Source organism: Solanum dulcamara, chromosome 4, assembly GCF_947179165.1.
Source record: "Solanum dulcamara chromosome 4, daSolDulc1.2, whole genome shotgun sequence".
Classification (NCBI taxonomy): domain Eukaryota; kingdom Viridiplantae; phylum Streptophyta; class Magnoliopsida; order Solanales; family Solanaceae; genus Solanum; species Solanum dulcamara.
Genome location: NC_077240.1, coordinates 56,132,642 through 56,150,906, shown reverse-complemented (window position 1 = coordinate 56,150,906; position 18,265 = coordinate 56,132,642). Strand labels below are relative to the sequence as shown.

The 18,265-nt window shown below is 36.8% G+C and overlaps 1 protein-coding gene across 1 annotated transcript; it reads left to right on the top strand.

Annotated features, from left to right (window-relative positions):
• The first annotated feature begins 569 nt into the window (after nucleotides 1–569).
• On the top strand, nucleotides 570–4,464 carry LOC129884256 (uncharacterized). The gene is made up of 8 exons (XM_055958585.1): nucleotides 570–573; nucleotides 730–947; nucleotides 1,460–2,082; nucleotides 2,191–2,279; nucleotides 2,364–2,468; nucleotides 3,045–3,665; nucleotides 3,888–4,069; nucleotides 4,363–4,464. Exons 1-8 carry the CDS (start codon nucleotides 570–572, stop codon nucleotides 4,462–4,464), a joined length of 1,944 nt encoding a protein of 647 aa, XP_055814560.1.
• The last annotated feature ends 13,801 nt before the right edge of the window (nucleotides 4,465–18,265 follow it).

Below are 18,265 nucleotides of genomic sequence, written 5' to 3'. Positions count from 1 at the left end.
TGAAATTGCAGTATTATTTTGCAGATTCAGAGTGTCATTAGCTGGTAATGTTTGATGATGTATATTCGGTGGCCACGGGAGCTTCACCGGCGGTGGTGAAGCCATTCAGAACTGACCGGAGATGAACAGTGTGAGATAGAGAGGGAGGAGATGACCGTTGTATCTTTTAACTTTTCAGTTATTCAAAAAGGTTAATGTTCTGACTTGGTGATCAAGTATAGCTAAAGGGTGTTTCTCATAAGATAGCTCCTTCATCAATTAGACATCATCCACGGGGAATACCCTAGAAGGATAACCAATACATTTGCGAAGCATTGACACATGAAAGACTGGGTGCACTACTTCCAAATCAGATGGTAGGTCTAACTCATAGGCAACCTTTCCCACTGAACAAACAATCTGGTAAAGCCCAATGTACCTCAGACTAAGTTTCCCTTTCTTTCTGAACCTCAACACATCCTTCATCGGTGATACCTCAACTCATATCCAAAGCACCTTGAGTATCAATACTCCTTCAACACATTCTGGATAAGGAAGGTGCAGAATCTCCAAATAGATGTGAAGGAAATATGGGTGCAGTTACTAAGCTCCTGAATAATAAATATACTCTATCTCTGAGTAAGAAGAAGAGGGATGCAATGAAGAAAAAGTTAGCTCAGAAACAAAAAAAATCTCTATCTGGAAAAACACAACACAGAGTGAACTATGTGTTGGTTGATGAACAAGCAGGGATTCATGTGACACCTCTTCAAATTCAATCCAGTTCTACTGAAGTGTGTGTTCTTGATAAGAAAGCCATATCACATGACAATGAGGATGAATACAGACCTATTCAATCTGAAGATGAAGAGGATCTGGACCAAAGGGAACAATCTCAAGATGAGGAAACTAGTGCCTCTCCCTTTAGAGCATTGGAGGATATCACAGATACTACAATACAGGAGGAGGTGCTGCAGTTCACTGAGGAGAAGGGTCTATCACCCAGGGGTCAGCAAGATCAGAACAAGAAGAAAAAGAAACAAGACATCTCCACCAGTTCTGATAATGCTACTTGTAAGAGTGGCATCAAAACAAGGTCCAAATCCATGAAACCTTGATGATGAATACAATATGCTGGAATGCAAGGAGTATTGATACTTAAGGTGCTTTGGATAGACTCCAAAAACTCAAGGATTATCATAGTCTCTCTATGTTGGCAATTCTTGAACCATTTGCTCATCAATCACAGATCAACCAATACAAAAATCAGCTTAGAATGAATAATGCCTGTCATAATCCTAATAACAAGATTTGGCTATTCTGGAATCAGGATGTGGACTGTCATATTAGAGACCAGGATGAATAACAGGTCACTTGTGATATTAAACATGTGTCTAGCCCCAATTCTCACACTATTACATTTGTCTATGCCAAGTGTAAAGATTACTTGACAAGAAGTCATTGGGAAAAAATGTTGCAGGTGGCTGATATAGATAAGCCTTGGTGTATTGTTGGAGACTTTAATGTAATCACTGAAGTGGAGGAAAAGATTGGAGGGCTGCCTTACAATATGAACAAAAGCCTTGAATTCATAAGTGTCATTGAAGCATGTGGCCTCACAGACTTGGGTTTTCATGGCCAAAGCTTCACCTGGTGCAACAACAGGGACAATGATGCTAGAATATGGAAGAGGTTGGACAGGGCCATGGTGAATGATAGGTGGTTAGAGATAATGCCTATGACTACTGTGACTCATCTAGCCTCTACAGGTTTAGATCACTGTCCTCTTTTAGTTGAATGTCAAGATAATCATAGTAATCCCATCAAATACTTCAAGTTTCTTCACTGCTGGACAGAGAATGATACTTTCCTGGATACTGTTAAAACCTGTTGGGATAGGCATATGGAAGGAAATCCTATGAGAATTTTCCACCAGAAGCTTAAGAGGGTAGCTAACACTCTTAGCAAGTGGTCAAGACAACAATATGGAGACATATATACCACAGTTAAAGCGTTTGAAGAGAAAGTACAGCAGGCAGAAGAAGATATCATCCTTGATAATTCTGAGGAAAATAGAAACAAGCTTCATCAAGTGAATGCAGAGTACATTAGATATTTGAAGATTGAGCATTCTATCCTTAAACAAAAAACTCAGATTCAGTGGTTTAAGGATGGAGATGCCAACTCCAAATTCTTTCATGCTATCATCAGAGGAAGGAGGAGAAGGTTACTCATTCATAAAATCACTGATGACCAAGGAAACACTATTCAAGGTGATCAGAACATAGCAACTGCTGCCTGTGATTACTTTGAGAAGATCTTTACTGGAAAAGAGGATTTGATCAATGAAGATATCCTAAAATGCATTCCCTGTTCCATCACAGATCAGCAAAATCAGATTCTTAATGCTATGCCTACCAAGGAGGAGTTGAAAGCTGCTGTATTTTCTCTTAGTGATGTGTCTGCAGCAGGTCCTGATGGATTTAATGGCAAATTCTTCCATACCTGCTGGGATATTATTAGTGAAGACTTGTTAAACTTAGTGAAGTACTTTTGTTGTGGACAGTCTATTCCCAAGCTCATCACACATGCCTGTTTGGTTCTACTCCCAAAAGTAGAACATCCTAATAAACTATCTGATTTCAGGCCTATATCACTCAGCAACTTCACCAATAAAGTCATTTCTAAGGTCCTTTACCTCAGAATAGCCCCAATTCTCCCTCAAGTAATCTCTGAAAATCAATCTGGTTTTGTAAAGGGAAGAAGCATCTCTGAGAATATTATGTTAGCACAAGAGATCATTCATGGAATAAAACAACCAAAGATTGGAGACAATGTTGTTATTAAGTTAGACATGGCCAAAGCCTATGACAGGGTGTCTTGGTCATTTATATGTCTAGTGATGAGAAGAATGGGTTTTGGAGAAGTATTCATTGACATGGTTTGGAGGTTAATGGCTAACAACTGGTACTCAGTTATTGTGAATGGAGGTAGGCATGGTTTCTTTCATTCTACAAGAGGCCTCAAACAGGGAGATCCTTTGTCTCCAGCCCTATTTATTTTAGGTGCTGAGGTGCTGTCAAGACTTCTCAACAACCTTCATCAACACTATTTGTACAAAGGTTTTCACATGGAAAAGAAGGGTCCTCTAATTAATCACTTGAGCTTTGCTGATGATGTAATTATTTTCACCTCAACCTCTAAGTATTCTCTCAAGTTGATCATAAAGACTCTGCAGTTGTATGAACATACATCAGGACAGCTTGTTAACAAAGACAAGAGTCAATGTATGATCCCTTTGAATACTGATCCAGCTACTAATGAGAGGGTCACTTCTATCACTGGTTTCAAATCAACTCATGGCCCTATTACATATTTAGGATGTCCCTTATATATTGGGTGTCAAAGGATCATTTACTTTACTAGTATGGTATCCAAAGTGATCTCCAAGATTAGAGGATGGCAGGCCAAAATATTGAGCTATGGGGGAAGAGCTACTCTTGTCAAATCAGTGTTGCAATCACTTCCAATTCACCTGCTTTCAGCAATTATCCCTACAGTCACTACCCTCAAACAAATTAAAGCCCTTATGGCAGATTTTTTCTGGGGATGGTACAAAGAAAAGAGGAAGTACCACTGGGCTTCTTGGGAGACACTCAGCTACCCTGTGGAGGAAGGGGGTATTGGTATGAAAAACATACAAGATGTGTGTCTGGCCTTACAATACAAACAGTGGTGGACTTTTAGATCCAAGAAGACTTTATGGGGAGAATTCTTAAAGGCTAAGTATTGCCAAAGAGCACATCCGGTGATAAAAAAATGGAACACAGGTCAATCTCTTATGTGGAAGCATATGATGGCAAATAAAATTAATATTGAGCCTCATATACATTGGCATATCAATTCAGGTACATGCAGCTTTTGGTGGGATGATTGGATGGGTATTGGACCCCTTGCTTATCACAATAACTATCTACCTAGGCTCAATAATACTACAGTCTCTGAATACCTTATGAATGGGGAATGGAATGTGCAGAAAATCAGAAAATATGCCCCTCCTCAGCTTGTGTTTCAGATCCTTAACACTAAGGTATATTATCATCCCAACATAGCTGATAAAGCATGCTGGAAACTAACATCTCATGGTAATTTCACTTCCAAATCTGCTTGGGAACAAGTTAGAAAGCACAAATGTAAGAGCTTGACTGATAGTTGCACTTGGCACACTAACATCCCTTTCAAGGTGTCCTTTTTACTATAGAGAGCACTCAGATTGAAACTTCCAACCAATGAAAAACTAGTTCAATTTGGAGCTGAACCAGCAGAATGCTCTTGTTGCTACAGGCCTGGATTAGATATTGTTGACCATATATTTGCCTTTAGAAATTTAGCAAAACATATTTGGCAGCAATTTTCCAGATCTTGGGGAATCCTGCAAGACAACTGGCCTCTGAGAAACATCCTGATGAAGTGGTGGACTTCTAAGCCCAATAATGCAGTCCATAAGCTCATGTTGCAGGCAACTCCTATTTTTGTTTGCTGGCATATATGGAAGAATAGATGTGCAAGCAAATATGGAGGAAAGAAATCTAGTTCTACTAGAGTTAAGTTCTCCATTACTAAGGACCTGTACATGCTGATAAGCACTGTCTATCCTTACATTAAGTGGCCTAAGAGTTGGAATGATCTGGTTCTGATGGTAGAAAATTTTCAACATGACACTAAAGTGATCAAAGTTGTGTGGATCAGACCTCCACCTTCAATAGTAAAGTTGAATACTGATGGGAGTGCATTGGACAAACCTGGGAAGATTAGAGCAGGGGGAATATTGAGAGACCACAAGGGTAACTTGATATATGCATTTGCAACTCCATTAGGACATGGAACCAACAATCAAGCTGAGGTACAGGCAGCTACTATGGGCATCCTTTGGTGTCTTCAACATGGTTATAGTAGAGTGGTACTGGAGGTGGACTCAGAACTTTTGACAATGTGGGTGAAGCAAGATATCAAGCCTCCATGGAGCATACACAAATACATGGAAGAACTTCAGAATTTAGTCCAGTTACTAGACTACTTTCATTGCAAACATGTATTCAGAGAAGCCAATTTTGTTGCAGATACTCTTTCTAAGCATAGCCATAAGCTTGACAATACTCAACAATTCTATAATATGCAACAACATCCACAAGAAACCAAGGGCTACATCAAGCTGGACAAGATAGGGATGGCAAGCTTCAGGAGAAAAAGATTAAAAAGGATCAAACAACCTCCTTGAACTATTTTTATCTTCAATGTTCTAACTTACTCTTCAAATTGGATATCAATATGACTAGTGATAACCACTTTGAAGGTTCTACAGTTAGGACCATTGTAAAGGGGAGAGTCTCCCCTGCATCTTACCTACCTAGGATTAGAGTAGCCTTTTTCTTTTTCTTTCCTTTCCTTCTACTTTTTGACTGTGCAGGAACTTGTACACATGCAACATATCAATCCACAGTTGGAGGGCCAGCTATGTGTGCTGCATATTACAGCAGTGGAAGGATGGAGCACTTCACCATTTGGAGCTTGCAGCTTGTGGAATTCCTCCATACAACCAGAACTTACATCAAGGGGCTGGTGCTGGAGTGTCAGCAACTGAGCTTGGAATTCCAACAAATTGCAGCATACAAGGAGAAACTACAGCACAGTTTTTGCTGTGCAGAATTTTTCTTGTTCTTTTACTTGTGCAGGTACAATACACAACTGCAACCTCCAATAACAAGTTCTTCAGCATACAACAAATCATTAGAACATAAAGCAACATCAAGACATACCTGCAACAGATGGACTATAGCTGCAGCAACAACCATCAAAATTCCAGCACAGGCCACAGCTGCAGCCCCCAACAAAAGCATCATACAACATCAAATTGACTCCAAACTAGGCAGGAATACAGAAAATACAGTAGTTGCAAATCCCAAGAAGTTTCAGCTCAAACGGAAATTTGGAGATGTTAGTCGAGCGACCTTGAAAAGGTTAGCCGAATTAAGTCTCCAAATGGAACACTTCACTACTTGGAGCTTCCAGCTTGTCCAAAAGGCCTCCAAATGTTGCAAGAACACAGAAAATACAGTATTTGCAAAGCCCAAGAAGTTTTACCTCAAACGGATAATTGGAGACGTTAGTCGAGCGACTTTGAAAAAGTTAGCCGACTTAACTCTCCAAATGAAGCACTTCACTACTTGGAGCTTCCAGCTTGTCCAAAAGTCCTCCAAATATTGCCAGAACATAGAAAATACTGTAATTACAAATCCCAAGAAGTTTCATCCCAAACGGATAATTGGAGACGTTAGTCGAGCGACCTTGAAAAAGTTAGCCGACTTAAGTCTTCAAATGGAGCAATTCACTACTTGGAGATTCCAGCTTGTCCAAAAGGCTTCCAAATGTTGCAAGAACACAGAAAATACAGTAACTACAAGGCTCAAGAAGTTCCACCTCAAATGGATAATTGGAAACGTTAGTCGAGCTACCTTGAACAAGTTAACCGACGTAAGCATAATGAGGAGGTTGGTGTCTATTTGTTTTTGGTCTTGTTGGCTTGTCTCTATGCATTTGCAGGTATCTAGAGATACATTAAAGCATGTTACAGTTGGGGACATGTTTACAAGCCACAACACACAAAAACTCCAACAACATGCAGCACACAAGGACAACCTACAAGTCCACAATGGACCTGCAGAACTACAGCACAGTGTTTGCTGTGCAGAAGTATTGGAGGTATTTTTCTTCTTGTTCTTTTACTTGTGCAGGTACAATACACAACTACAATCCCAAAGAACAAGTACTTCAGCATACAACCACTCACTTGAACATAAAGCAACATCAAGACAGACCCGCAACAGATGGGCTACAGCTGCAGCAACAGCAGTGGCAAAAGGGTTGTTTTTCTTTGCAGATGCAGGGATTACAAAGTGCATGGTTACACTTGTAGATGCATCCAACAGATACCATGATACAACACCTGCAACAGCCCTTCTGGATTCTGTGCAGGCACACAAGAACCCTCCAATATCCAAGGCTGCTGGAACATCAGAAGCTGCAAAATTCTCGTTTCATCCTCCTTAGCTGATAATCATGATTGCGATGCTGTTGCATACTTCCCTTGGACTTACTTGGTACGACAAAATGAAAAAGGGCAAAGATGAAAAGAGCTTCTTCACCCCATGCAAGATAGAAGGTTCATATACTTGTTTTTCTTCAATTTAGCTATGTATGGTACGTAGCATAGTTGAATAGGACTAGTGTAGGTTACTTTCTTGTCTTTTCATGGAAGGGGAGAGTCTCCCTCATTTATGCTTTCTTAGTCGACTTGTATCGGGAGGAGTCCTCTCATAGGTTTACTGCTTTCTAGTTATAGATAGCTCCTTTTCCTACGGGGATGAGTTAGCCGACCTTAATAGGTTAGCCGACTTATGAACCAACATAGGATCGGAGGTAAGGTTTATGTCCCCCTCCTTGTATTTTTCTGTTTTATTTTATGTTAAGGCTTGGGGGTGATGCTCAACCCCTGACTGTGCACGAGAGGTGGGAGCCTCGTGTAGGGTCTGTTCCCTAAAAAAAAAAAAAAAAAAAAAAAAGTATCGACATCAATTATGTATGCATGACTTCTATCGACTCTGGGCTACTAATAGTCTCTCTTGAATAAGCTTTACTTTATCAACATCATAATATTTCAGTAACTCTAGCCACCTTCTTTGCGGATATTCAGCTCCTTCTGCGTAAAGATATATTGGAGACTTTTGTGATCCCTTTACATATCAACATGTACACCATATAGATAATGCCTCCATATTTTCAAAGTATGAATTACTACTGCTAACTCCAGATCATGAGTTGGATAATTTCTTTCATGCTTCTTGAGCTTCCAGGAGGTATAGGCTATGACTCTACCATGTTGCATCAGTACACAACCTAGCCTATCAAGGAAGCATCATAATAAATAACATAGGCATCTAGTTCTTTAGGAAGAATTAAGACTGGGGTCGTAGTTAACTTATCTTTCAGCAACAAAAAGCTTCATTCACAAGCATCGGTCCACTAGAACTTAGCCGCCTTCTGAGTTATCTTTGTTAAAGGCGTTGGAATAGAAGCAAACTTCTCTATGAATCTCCTATAATATCCTGCTAGCCCTAGGAAACTATGTACCTCAACAGGTGTCGTAGGTCTAGTCCAAGTCTTTATGGCCTTAATTTTCTAGGTATATACTCGAATACCATTATCCTTAATAATATGTCCCAAGAATGCTACAGAAGTCAACCATAATTCACATTTAGAGAAATTAGAGTACAATTTCTGGTGCTGGAACACCCCAAGTACCATCCTCAAATGATCTGCATGCTCATCTTTTGATCGTGAATAGATCAAAATATCATCAATAAATACAATAACGAACAGGTCTAGGAATAGCTTGAACACTCGGTTCATTAGATCCATAAACACTACTAGAGCATTAGTCAGCCCAAAATACATTTGTCTAAATTCCTAATGTCTTTAGAATATTTGCCTCCTTTACCCACACCTGGTCATAGCCTGACTACAAGTCTATCTTTAAAAAACACTTACCACCCTGCAGCTGGTCAAATAGATCATCAATCTGATGGAAGGGATATCTATTCTTTGTTGTCATTTTTTTCAGCTTCCTATAATCAGTATACATTCACAACGACCCATCTTTTTTTCTCACAAATAGTACCAGTGCTCCCCAAGGTGACGTGTTGGTCCAAATAAATCCCTTTTCTAACAAGTCTCCCAACTGCTCCTTTAATTTATTCAATTCTACAGGTGCCATTCTAAGAATGGATATTAGTTGAGTATCTGGAAACAAATCTATAGTGAACTCTATCTCCCGCTCAGGAAGAAGACCTGAAAGTTCATCTAGGAATACATCAGGAAATTCGTTAACTACCGGCCCTTTCTAAGTCATCTCTAACTGTCACAAACCCTTCCAAATTATCCTAGTATTTATTTTTACCATATCAATATCCTCATAATTACTATTACCATCAATATATTGGTTAATCTTTCTCTCTTAAAGTCATACGTACTTGTGACTTAGTCAAATCTTATCATTACTGTTGGCGCGAATTTCCAAAAATATTATGAACTTATATGTTATTTTCTTTTTAATTCTCAGAGAATTTTTGCAGAGTTTCCTCTGCATTTCTTACTATCTCAAAACTTGCACACAAAAAATACAAACAACGCCTCATAGGGCCAACACACACATATATTATATCGTATCGTAGCCATACCGAGCTTCCTATATTAATCACAAGATGAAAATGATAAAATTTCCCCATGTAGTCAACACAAATTGTACCTGTCACTCTTTCCTGTTTATTTTTCCTTTCCATATTTAACTATAGGTTTCAAACATACCTGCAGAATTTGTACTATGTCTAACATATATTTCATTTACAGTTACTGGTTCTTTTAGCTTCTTTTGTGCACACTATCTAACTAGACTTATCTGCGATATATACATTCAACCTGTCTCCCTACTATACTTACAATAACTCGCTATAATGATGGCCAATTTGCTATTCTGTATATACAAATTCCCCTTATGTTCCCTTGCTATCAAATTTTCATTTGTATGTGCAACTATTCTCCATCCTAGATTTCAAAATTCTCATGGGTGGGAATGCCTTGGTCACTATTACTCATAAATACTTGGTTATTGACTCATTTGATTTCCGTTTGCTGCTATTAGGTAACAATCTATATCAAATGCAAATACATAGGAAATTTTGATAAAATCTCCTATACCTATAGTTGATCAGTCTCTAGTATGATCAGGTGATCTAAAAAGTGAATTGTGCTCCTCGTCATCGTCTGTCCTCCATCTACTCATCTGACCTTCATCATCTTCTTCATCTGAATCTAGGGAATCTAGATAACCGGGTAACTTCTGTTTTACTGATGACCAGGATGAGGGGCTGGAATAGTCTGTAACACTTACTGGGGTAGACGATCTGACATGGTGTCCTGCTATAAGAGAAACTAGTATGGCTTCAAGGGTGGCCTCCCTGGATATCAAAAACTCTAGAGGAATTATCGTTGGGTCCTCCAAGGAGTCAGTCTCGATAGAATAATTGAGGCTCATCCTACTCGATCTTGGAGCCTGAGGTCCCGAATTTACCCTAGGGGCCTTCTTAGCACCCCCATTATCTAAAGATGGCCTCTTCATCTCTTGCAAATCTGTGCCTACCTACAGGAAAAAAGGTAAGAAATAATATTTCCAAGGTTCAGGCTCTATCACACGATCTAAAACAGAAGGAAAGGTATCATCCTAAATATTCTGTAGCCTCTTGATTATAGATATGGTGCACAACACACCGATAAAGAAGACTCTACTAGACATGGCCTATAGACACTCCAAGGATGAATTTCTCTAATACCATTTTTGTCACAACCCAACCCCATAGGTCGTGAATAGTGTCCAAGTTGGACAGTCATATACATATCTATTAGACCTCGACAAACTGAAAACAAACACTATATGAAGGCTTTGTGAAGATATAATCATTTCTATTATGCCTGCCAGCAAGAAACACAGCCCCTCGAGGAAGGGGATCCATACAAGATATGTACTAAATATGTAGAGCATGAAATAAAATAGAAATGATCATAACTGAAGTAGAGGGCCCAGGAGATAAGTATGATAATAAAGAACTCACTGTACCTGTGCCTTACAAAGCAAATCATGCATATCATTCTCATATACCATACCCAGCCCATTATGGGACTCGGTGCCATAATCATATCATCATATTATCATATACATATACTATACCGTACCCGACCCTCTAGTGAGGGACTCGATGAATATATAATAAAGTTATGCACGATAACATACACAACCCAAGACTCAGTGAAATGGGTAATAATAATATGCACGAGTAGAATTTCATGAGCAACCATATATAATTAGATCATCGTCTAAGACTCAATAGAATAATCAAAATGAACCATTATTTGAAAATAGAGATAGTACTTATCTCAAGTACCTTTTGAATGTTATTATGAATTATACCAAATGTGAATTATATCAAAATTTGAGTTATACCCAAAATAGGACCGCTGGAATCATACACATGTATCAAGGCATAATGATATATTTTTTGGAAATCAAGTATATTAGCCATCCTTGTGTCTCTAAGAATAGGAGCTTCTTTGGAATTTATACATTCGTCGTCCATTTGTTTCATATAGATCATGCCAAAAGAAAGAAGAGATAGATTTACATACCTTTAGCGCTTATTTTCCACACAGCACATATGCTACCCAATAGTATCTCAACCAAGATTAAGACATCAAGAAGTATGATTAAGCTACGGGAAGGTTTCAAAATGCACTCCAACCTTAGCAGCTTATTTTTAGAAAATTAGGCAACATTTCACTTATATTCAACCCAACTACAAAACTACCAAGTCAACATCCACAACCACACGTTTAAGTGCTATATCAAAGTTAGTCAAGGCAAGATTCAAGAATGTTCCTTAACATCCCACACACTATTCCAAATCTTCCCACACATTACGACGTTCCATATTCTTTAACATAAAATGACTACGACATAATCAAGTTACTCTAATTAATTTGTAGCCACAACATTTCATCGGATGACCTTTAATAGTCCAATAATTACAACAACAATAGAGCCATAATTATAACTTTATATATCAAATTTCTTCACTTTCATCATACAACCAATTACAACAACCACAACTTTAATCGAAATTAATCCATCATTTTTAGATTAGAACAGCCCCAAGACAACCCAAATGGGAATTTAACATTAACATCTACAATCCCTTCACTTTTAATACATAATCATAATAATAATAGCAATAATAACAATCAATCCAATCTAATTTAAGCAACTCCAGTTCTGTTCATTTCAATACCAACACTAATTACGGAGTTTTCTCACTTCCAATTCTATTTAATTCCTTCATCTCATTACATAATCTATAACAACAACAACTAAAATGTTAATTAAAATTGATTCACCATTTCTAAATATAAACAGCTCCTACACGGCTTCAACAACATTCCAATGCCGACATACATAATACCTCCAATTCATATTTACACATTCACAACAGGTCTAATCCCTTACTAAAATGTGTAAAAAGATGATCAAACCTTACCTTAACAAAGTTGCCTCCTTCAGTTGGCTAAAACTTGATGACTTCAATTAATTCAATCTTGCTGCCCCTAGGATCAATCCCACATTGCTACAGACCTTCTAAAGGGTTGAATTACCTTATGGATTTAATGGTGAAAAAAAAAGGAAGGTTTTCCATGCATGGTGGAGCTTCCATGGTTGCCATGACTCTCTCTTTTTTTTTGTTCACTTGAGAAAGTTGAAATTATCTTTCTCTCTAAGTCTAAGTCGAAGAAGAATAGGATAAAAAGAGTTTCTTAATTATTAATATATCTATATCTATATATATATATATATATATATATATAAATATTGCCCATGTGGTTTATATGTGTCCATTATAAATATGTATCCCTCTAAAAGCCACACACCAATCAGCTCCTGCCACGTGCCTTGGTAGGGCCCACTTAGTGGTCTAGTTAGATTAATTAATCTCAATTAATCCCTAATCCCTAATTAATAATCTAGACCAAATAAAATTTATAATTAATTTGTGTATTAATTAAAATCGAGAATAAAAATCTCTATCTCACATGCTGCAATAATCTTGTCCATTGCTTTAAGAAAGTAGGTGCATCACCTCCTTAATTCCTGCCATAAGTTCGTAAGTAGCTGCATCACCTTCTTGCCTTATTCTATTTAAATTTTGTCCACACATTCTAAGTAGGTGCATCACCTACTTGTTCTTTTTAGTAGGTTAACAATTATTCTTATCTTAAGAAACTGTGTGATCCTTACTACTTAAGCTAAACGTGTACTCAAGTAGCTTAATTATGTAAGACATCTAAACCAGTAGCTTAAGCAAGTATTTCAATTACTGTGACAAATTATTTAGCCTCGAACCCCTTTCAAATTCTTTCAAACCTATTTCAAACAGTCACTACTTCACATAAAACTAGTCTATGCAAGATATGGGGCTTTACATCCTCCCTTCCTTATGATCCTTTGATAACGTCATGGATAACATGGATCAGGTGGTAGCTTTAGAGAAGCTTAAAAATGTTCCAATGTACAAAAGTATGGGATATAACACCTTTGAAGTTGATAACGCACTCTCTTAACATATCTTCAAGAGTTTGAATTGTATGTTCTACCTGATCATATGTCTACGGATGGAAATCGGTACTAACATTCACCTTTGAACCCTAATCTTTTTGAAATGACTTCCAAAACTATGCATAGAATTGGGTACCTCTATCTGAGATGATAGACAAAGGAACTCCATGAAATCTAATTATCTGCTGAATATTTAGTCTTAATAGGCAAGAAGTGAGCTGATTTGGTCATCTTATCCATCATCATCCAAATCTAGTCATGCTATCTGCGAGGATCACAGCAAGCCTGTAATGAAATCCCTACCGATCATCTCCTACTTCCACTGTGGGAACTCTATATTTTTGGCTACACCTTCATCATAAAAGTCCATAAGACGGACTCCTAAGCATGCAAGTCTATGCCCTTCTTTTGCCAACTATATCTTGTCTTCCTTAACACGATCTATTCTTCCCCAGGACAACCTGCTAAGAGCATCAGCAACATTAGCTTTACTAGGTGGTAGAAAATTTTAACACCCTAGGTGTTTATGATTGTCTTTTTTACCATGCTGAAGGCCTACAACTTTAAATTTGAGAGTTTTATTATAACATGTTTTGTTTTTGAAAATATTGAGTTTAAATTAAAATTTGATAAAAAAATATTTTTATCGAAACCCAAAATTGTCTTAAGTATGTACGAAAATGTCTATTTGTAATATATTTGCTCATGTATTCATTTAATAAGATTTTTATAATTTATTAATATTTTAACATAGATATTAAGTCTAGTTATTTCAAGAAATTATTATTATATAAGGTAGGTTTTATTCGAATTAATTTTTATTCAAAAAGTTATAATTATTTTATCACGAACCTACACAATACTTGAATACATACGTAACGGGATAAGAATGTGAAAAGGGTGTGCATATATAAATGTCTAAACATTCATCATTTTAAACTTAGTATTTTATTTATATATATGATAAATTACTACAAGAAATCTCTTATAAAGAAACAAGAACTGCCTCACATATATGTGTGTAATATATATATATATATTATATCTTCAGATATTCTTCCTTTTCTTTCATTTATTACCTTATGAAAAATGTACAACAACTCCTTACCAAAATACAAGTACTTAGATACTATTAATTATATATTTATACGTGCATATTTATTCCCCTTGTTTTATTTCTTAAACACAAGGCAAGTTTAAATTCTTTCCTAAAATATTTGTATTCACACTTGCATGTTGAAAAAGATTTGGTAGGAAAAATATTTCATCCCTATATTTGATCCCCTAAAGAAGGTTGATTATCTACATCAATTTATTCGATCTTGTATTAAAGGATGTTAAGATAAAACTCACTTTTTCATATTGCACGAATTCTAAAAATTTATAAATCATCGAATGAGCTATTTGTACTATTCGATTGCTAGGAAGACCCTCTGTAAAGGGCATTGGGATGTCAGTTGGTCTTGTTTATTGATTTTATTATATCATTATCTTGCCTATAATATTGTAAAGTATGTGTGATAATTAAAGTTATTTTTCATCAAGTTTCATAATCCTTATGTCTATTAGTTAGATATTGTCCTAAAAATTAAGTTTAAATGTGGAGAATTATTACATAGTATCTGAGGGAATTTTTAAACCATTCTTTCTTATCAAAATCTTTTACAAAATTGTTATTTGAATATGATATTTATTCTAAATCTTGAGTCTATTCTTTTGTGTATATACTTGCCCAAAAACCTTATTTCTAATCTTGTTCATATTATTATCCACAAGGAGTCATATATAATAAATCAAGTCAAGATTGTTAGTTTCTTTTTGAGTTACTAAATGATTAATTTGTTGAGTTCAAGTCGAGTAAAGAACTTTGAGTAGTTCATAATTTTTGTCGGTCTAATGATCGTATAAAAGTTAAATGAAGTTACAATGAGACTCTTAAAGCACCTAAAGCTCTTTATGAATATCCTCAGGTTTTAGATACATTTCAAAAGTCGAGCTAAGTATTCAGATTCAAATTATGATTATGAGTATTTTTTGATATAAATTGATGGTTAGTGCATTGAATTTAAGAGTTTTTCCATGAATTCTTTAATATTGATTTCTAGGGTTCATGATATTAATTATAGATATTTTTAATTATACTCCCAATGATATTATCTTTATGAATTATATATGGGTTGATAAAAAGTATATGATCATGCATGTTTTAAAGCCAATTACATGATTTTCAAGTCAATTGATTATGCAATTGAGTTTACTCTAAGTTCAAGGTTTGAATTTCATGCAAGTTAGGAATTAATGTGACTTGGGGCCCTATGTGGTGACCTAGGACCTAACTATATGAATTGTACAAATATGATTATAATGATGAAAAGACAATTCTAACATTACAAGTATGTTATGAAAATGAACTAATCTATGATTTCAAACCTATGAGCATGACTATTATATATGAAATTATAATTCTATGTTATGCGTGTATTCCGTGGGATTTGACCTAGCACCCAGTGGATTTGAGGTGGGGGCCTAACTAAAAGCCCTAGTAGCAACCACATATCTCTTAAATTATGTGCCACCATAGGTTGCCTTCATGACCTAAATATTGGATCCACATATAGCATATGTATGACCCGGCAGTGGGGTAGAGTCTACCTTGTGCAAGTAGATTCCCCTTTTCTTCATTGTATGGGAGACAACTGGATTCCGTGTTATAGATCGCATGGTCTTATTTTTTGTTATGGTTCCTATCCCACATATGTTTGATCTCTTATGTATGTCATGATTTAAATTATGTTTTTCAAATATTTAGGTCAATATGATTTTCTCATTACTTTATTTATCTCATCTTATTAGGTGTTTTACTTGATCATTGCATCCCATGATTTACGTTGCATGTGATGCCCTCATTTATAGTACATTCCAGCGTATAAATGCATACTTTTTGCCTACATTGTCTCATATTTTAGGGGTTGAGGTTGAAGATTATACTCATCTACGTAGCTAGTTAAGCTTTCTCATCCGTAGGTGTGTGTGGTGAGTCCTCATTTATCGGGGACTAGTCATTGAGTTGGTTAATATTGTCAAGGACTTTTTTTATATTTTTTATTAAGGGTGAGCTAGGGACATATCTTATCCCCCGCCCATACTCATGATTGGAGGCATGTAGTTGGACAAATATTTCGAGTCTATGTTGTCATATGACATTCTTCAATTTATATTCATGGTTTGAACTCTCTTATGATATTTCTGCCTTTATTTTACCTTATGTATATATATGACATGTACAAGAGGCTTGGTTGGATCCCTTCAGGGTTTCAATCGCTGTGTTACGACTAGGACCTAGGTCGGGTCATGACAAATATTGTATTAGAGCACAAGGTTTTCAAGTGTCCTAAGGAGTCCAACATACCGCATCAAGTAGAGACTTATTCATGGTTTTGAAGCGGTCCACATCTATGAATATGTGGCTATAAGAGGTTTTAGGAATTCTCACTTATTTCATGATCCATGTCGTACTATAGAGTTTACTATAAGGTTTTTTTTATCTAACGGTCTTTCTTTACAATTTTCAAAAGAATGGCTCCAGGATGACCAACATTTCCAAGGACAAATAATGCTAATGAATCCCAAGATCCCCTGGCTCCTCAAGACAATGGTCCTCTAATGGACTAAGTGACTAATGCGGAGTTTCGAACTGCCATTACTATGCTAGCCTAAATGGTAATCAACCAAGGCATTCTGGCTCCTCCTAATGTTCCTAATCCATCCTCAAGAGTAAGGGGCTTTGTACAAGTGAATCCTCTGGAGTTTCACGGCTCAAAATTTGATGAGAATCCTCAAGAGTTAATTGATGAAGTCTACAAGATAGTAAGTATTACGGGGGTGACTTCAAAAGAAAAAGCAAAGTTGGCAGCTTACCAACGTAAGGGTGTTGCTCAAGTTTAGTACACTCAATGGAAGATGTAGAGGGTGGATGAATGTCCTATTGAATGGGAATCTTTCAAACTTGCTTTCCTTGATGACTTTTTCCCTCTTGAGTTAAGGGAGGCTAAAGTGTTGGAGTTCATAAATCTTTTACAAAGAAATATGGGGATGAGGGACTATGCCCTCAAGTTTACTAAGCAATCCAAGTATGCTCCTTCATTGGTTGCTAATCCACATGCTTGAATGAGTCAATTCATATTGTGGGTGTCCGAATTGGTTTCTATTGAATGTCGTACCACTATGCTTGTTAAGGAGATGAACATATCTTGGATCATGTCTTTTGCCAAACAAATTGAAGGAGAAAAGCTCAAAGAGATGAGGATTAGGGATTCTAAGAGGGGCCAGTATGAATGTGGGTTCTCTAATGCAAGGACTAGTGGTAACAGTGGATGCTCTCAAAAAGGCCAAGCTCAGGGAAGAAGTTTGCTAAGGATAGTGTGCCATACCCTAAAGCTCAAATAGGAGGAGGTGTGAATTCTAATAGCCCTTCTTTTCCTAATTGTGCAAAGTGTGGAAAGAATAATAGATGGAAGTTCTTGATGGGAACAGGTGTTTGTTGGGGATGTGGAAAGATGGAGCATAAGTAATCTGATGCCCTCATGTTGCTAAAAAGGGTGGAGAAGGTCGTCCCCTAGGAGGTCAAGTGTAACAAGGCATGCAAGCTCAACCTAATGGTCGCCAACTTAACAACCGCTTCTAGGCTCTTCACTCTAGGCAAGACATTAGTGAGACTCCCGATGTGGTCACAGGCATGTTACGAGTGTTTAACCTTGATGTTTATGCATTTCTTAATCCAGTTGTTAACTTTTCTTTTGTTACTTCTTACATTGCAATGTGATTTGAAGTGTGCCCTAAATTGTTAATAGAACCTTTTTCATTTTATACTCCCATTGGTGATTCAGTATTATCCAAGAGATCTTATAGAAATTGTCTAGTATGGGTCTTGCACAGAGTTATTCCTTGTGATCTTGTTGAACTTGACATGACTGATTTTGATATCATTCTTGGTATGGATTGGTTACATGCTGCTTA

Excerpts from the sequence above, each read along its gene's own strand:
- LOC129884256 (XM_055958585.1), top strand. Across the intron at positions 2,280-2,363 it reads GAACATAGCAACTGCTGCCT|ATCAGCAAAATCAGATTCTT; the intron begins GTGATTACTTTG and ends GTTCCATCACAG. Across the intron at positions 4,070-4,362 it reads TTCAGATCCTTAACACTAAG|AAATTTAGCAAAACATATTT; the intron begins GTATATTATCAT and ends ATTTGCCTTTAG.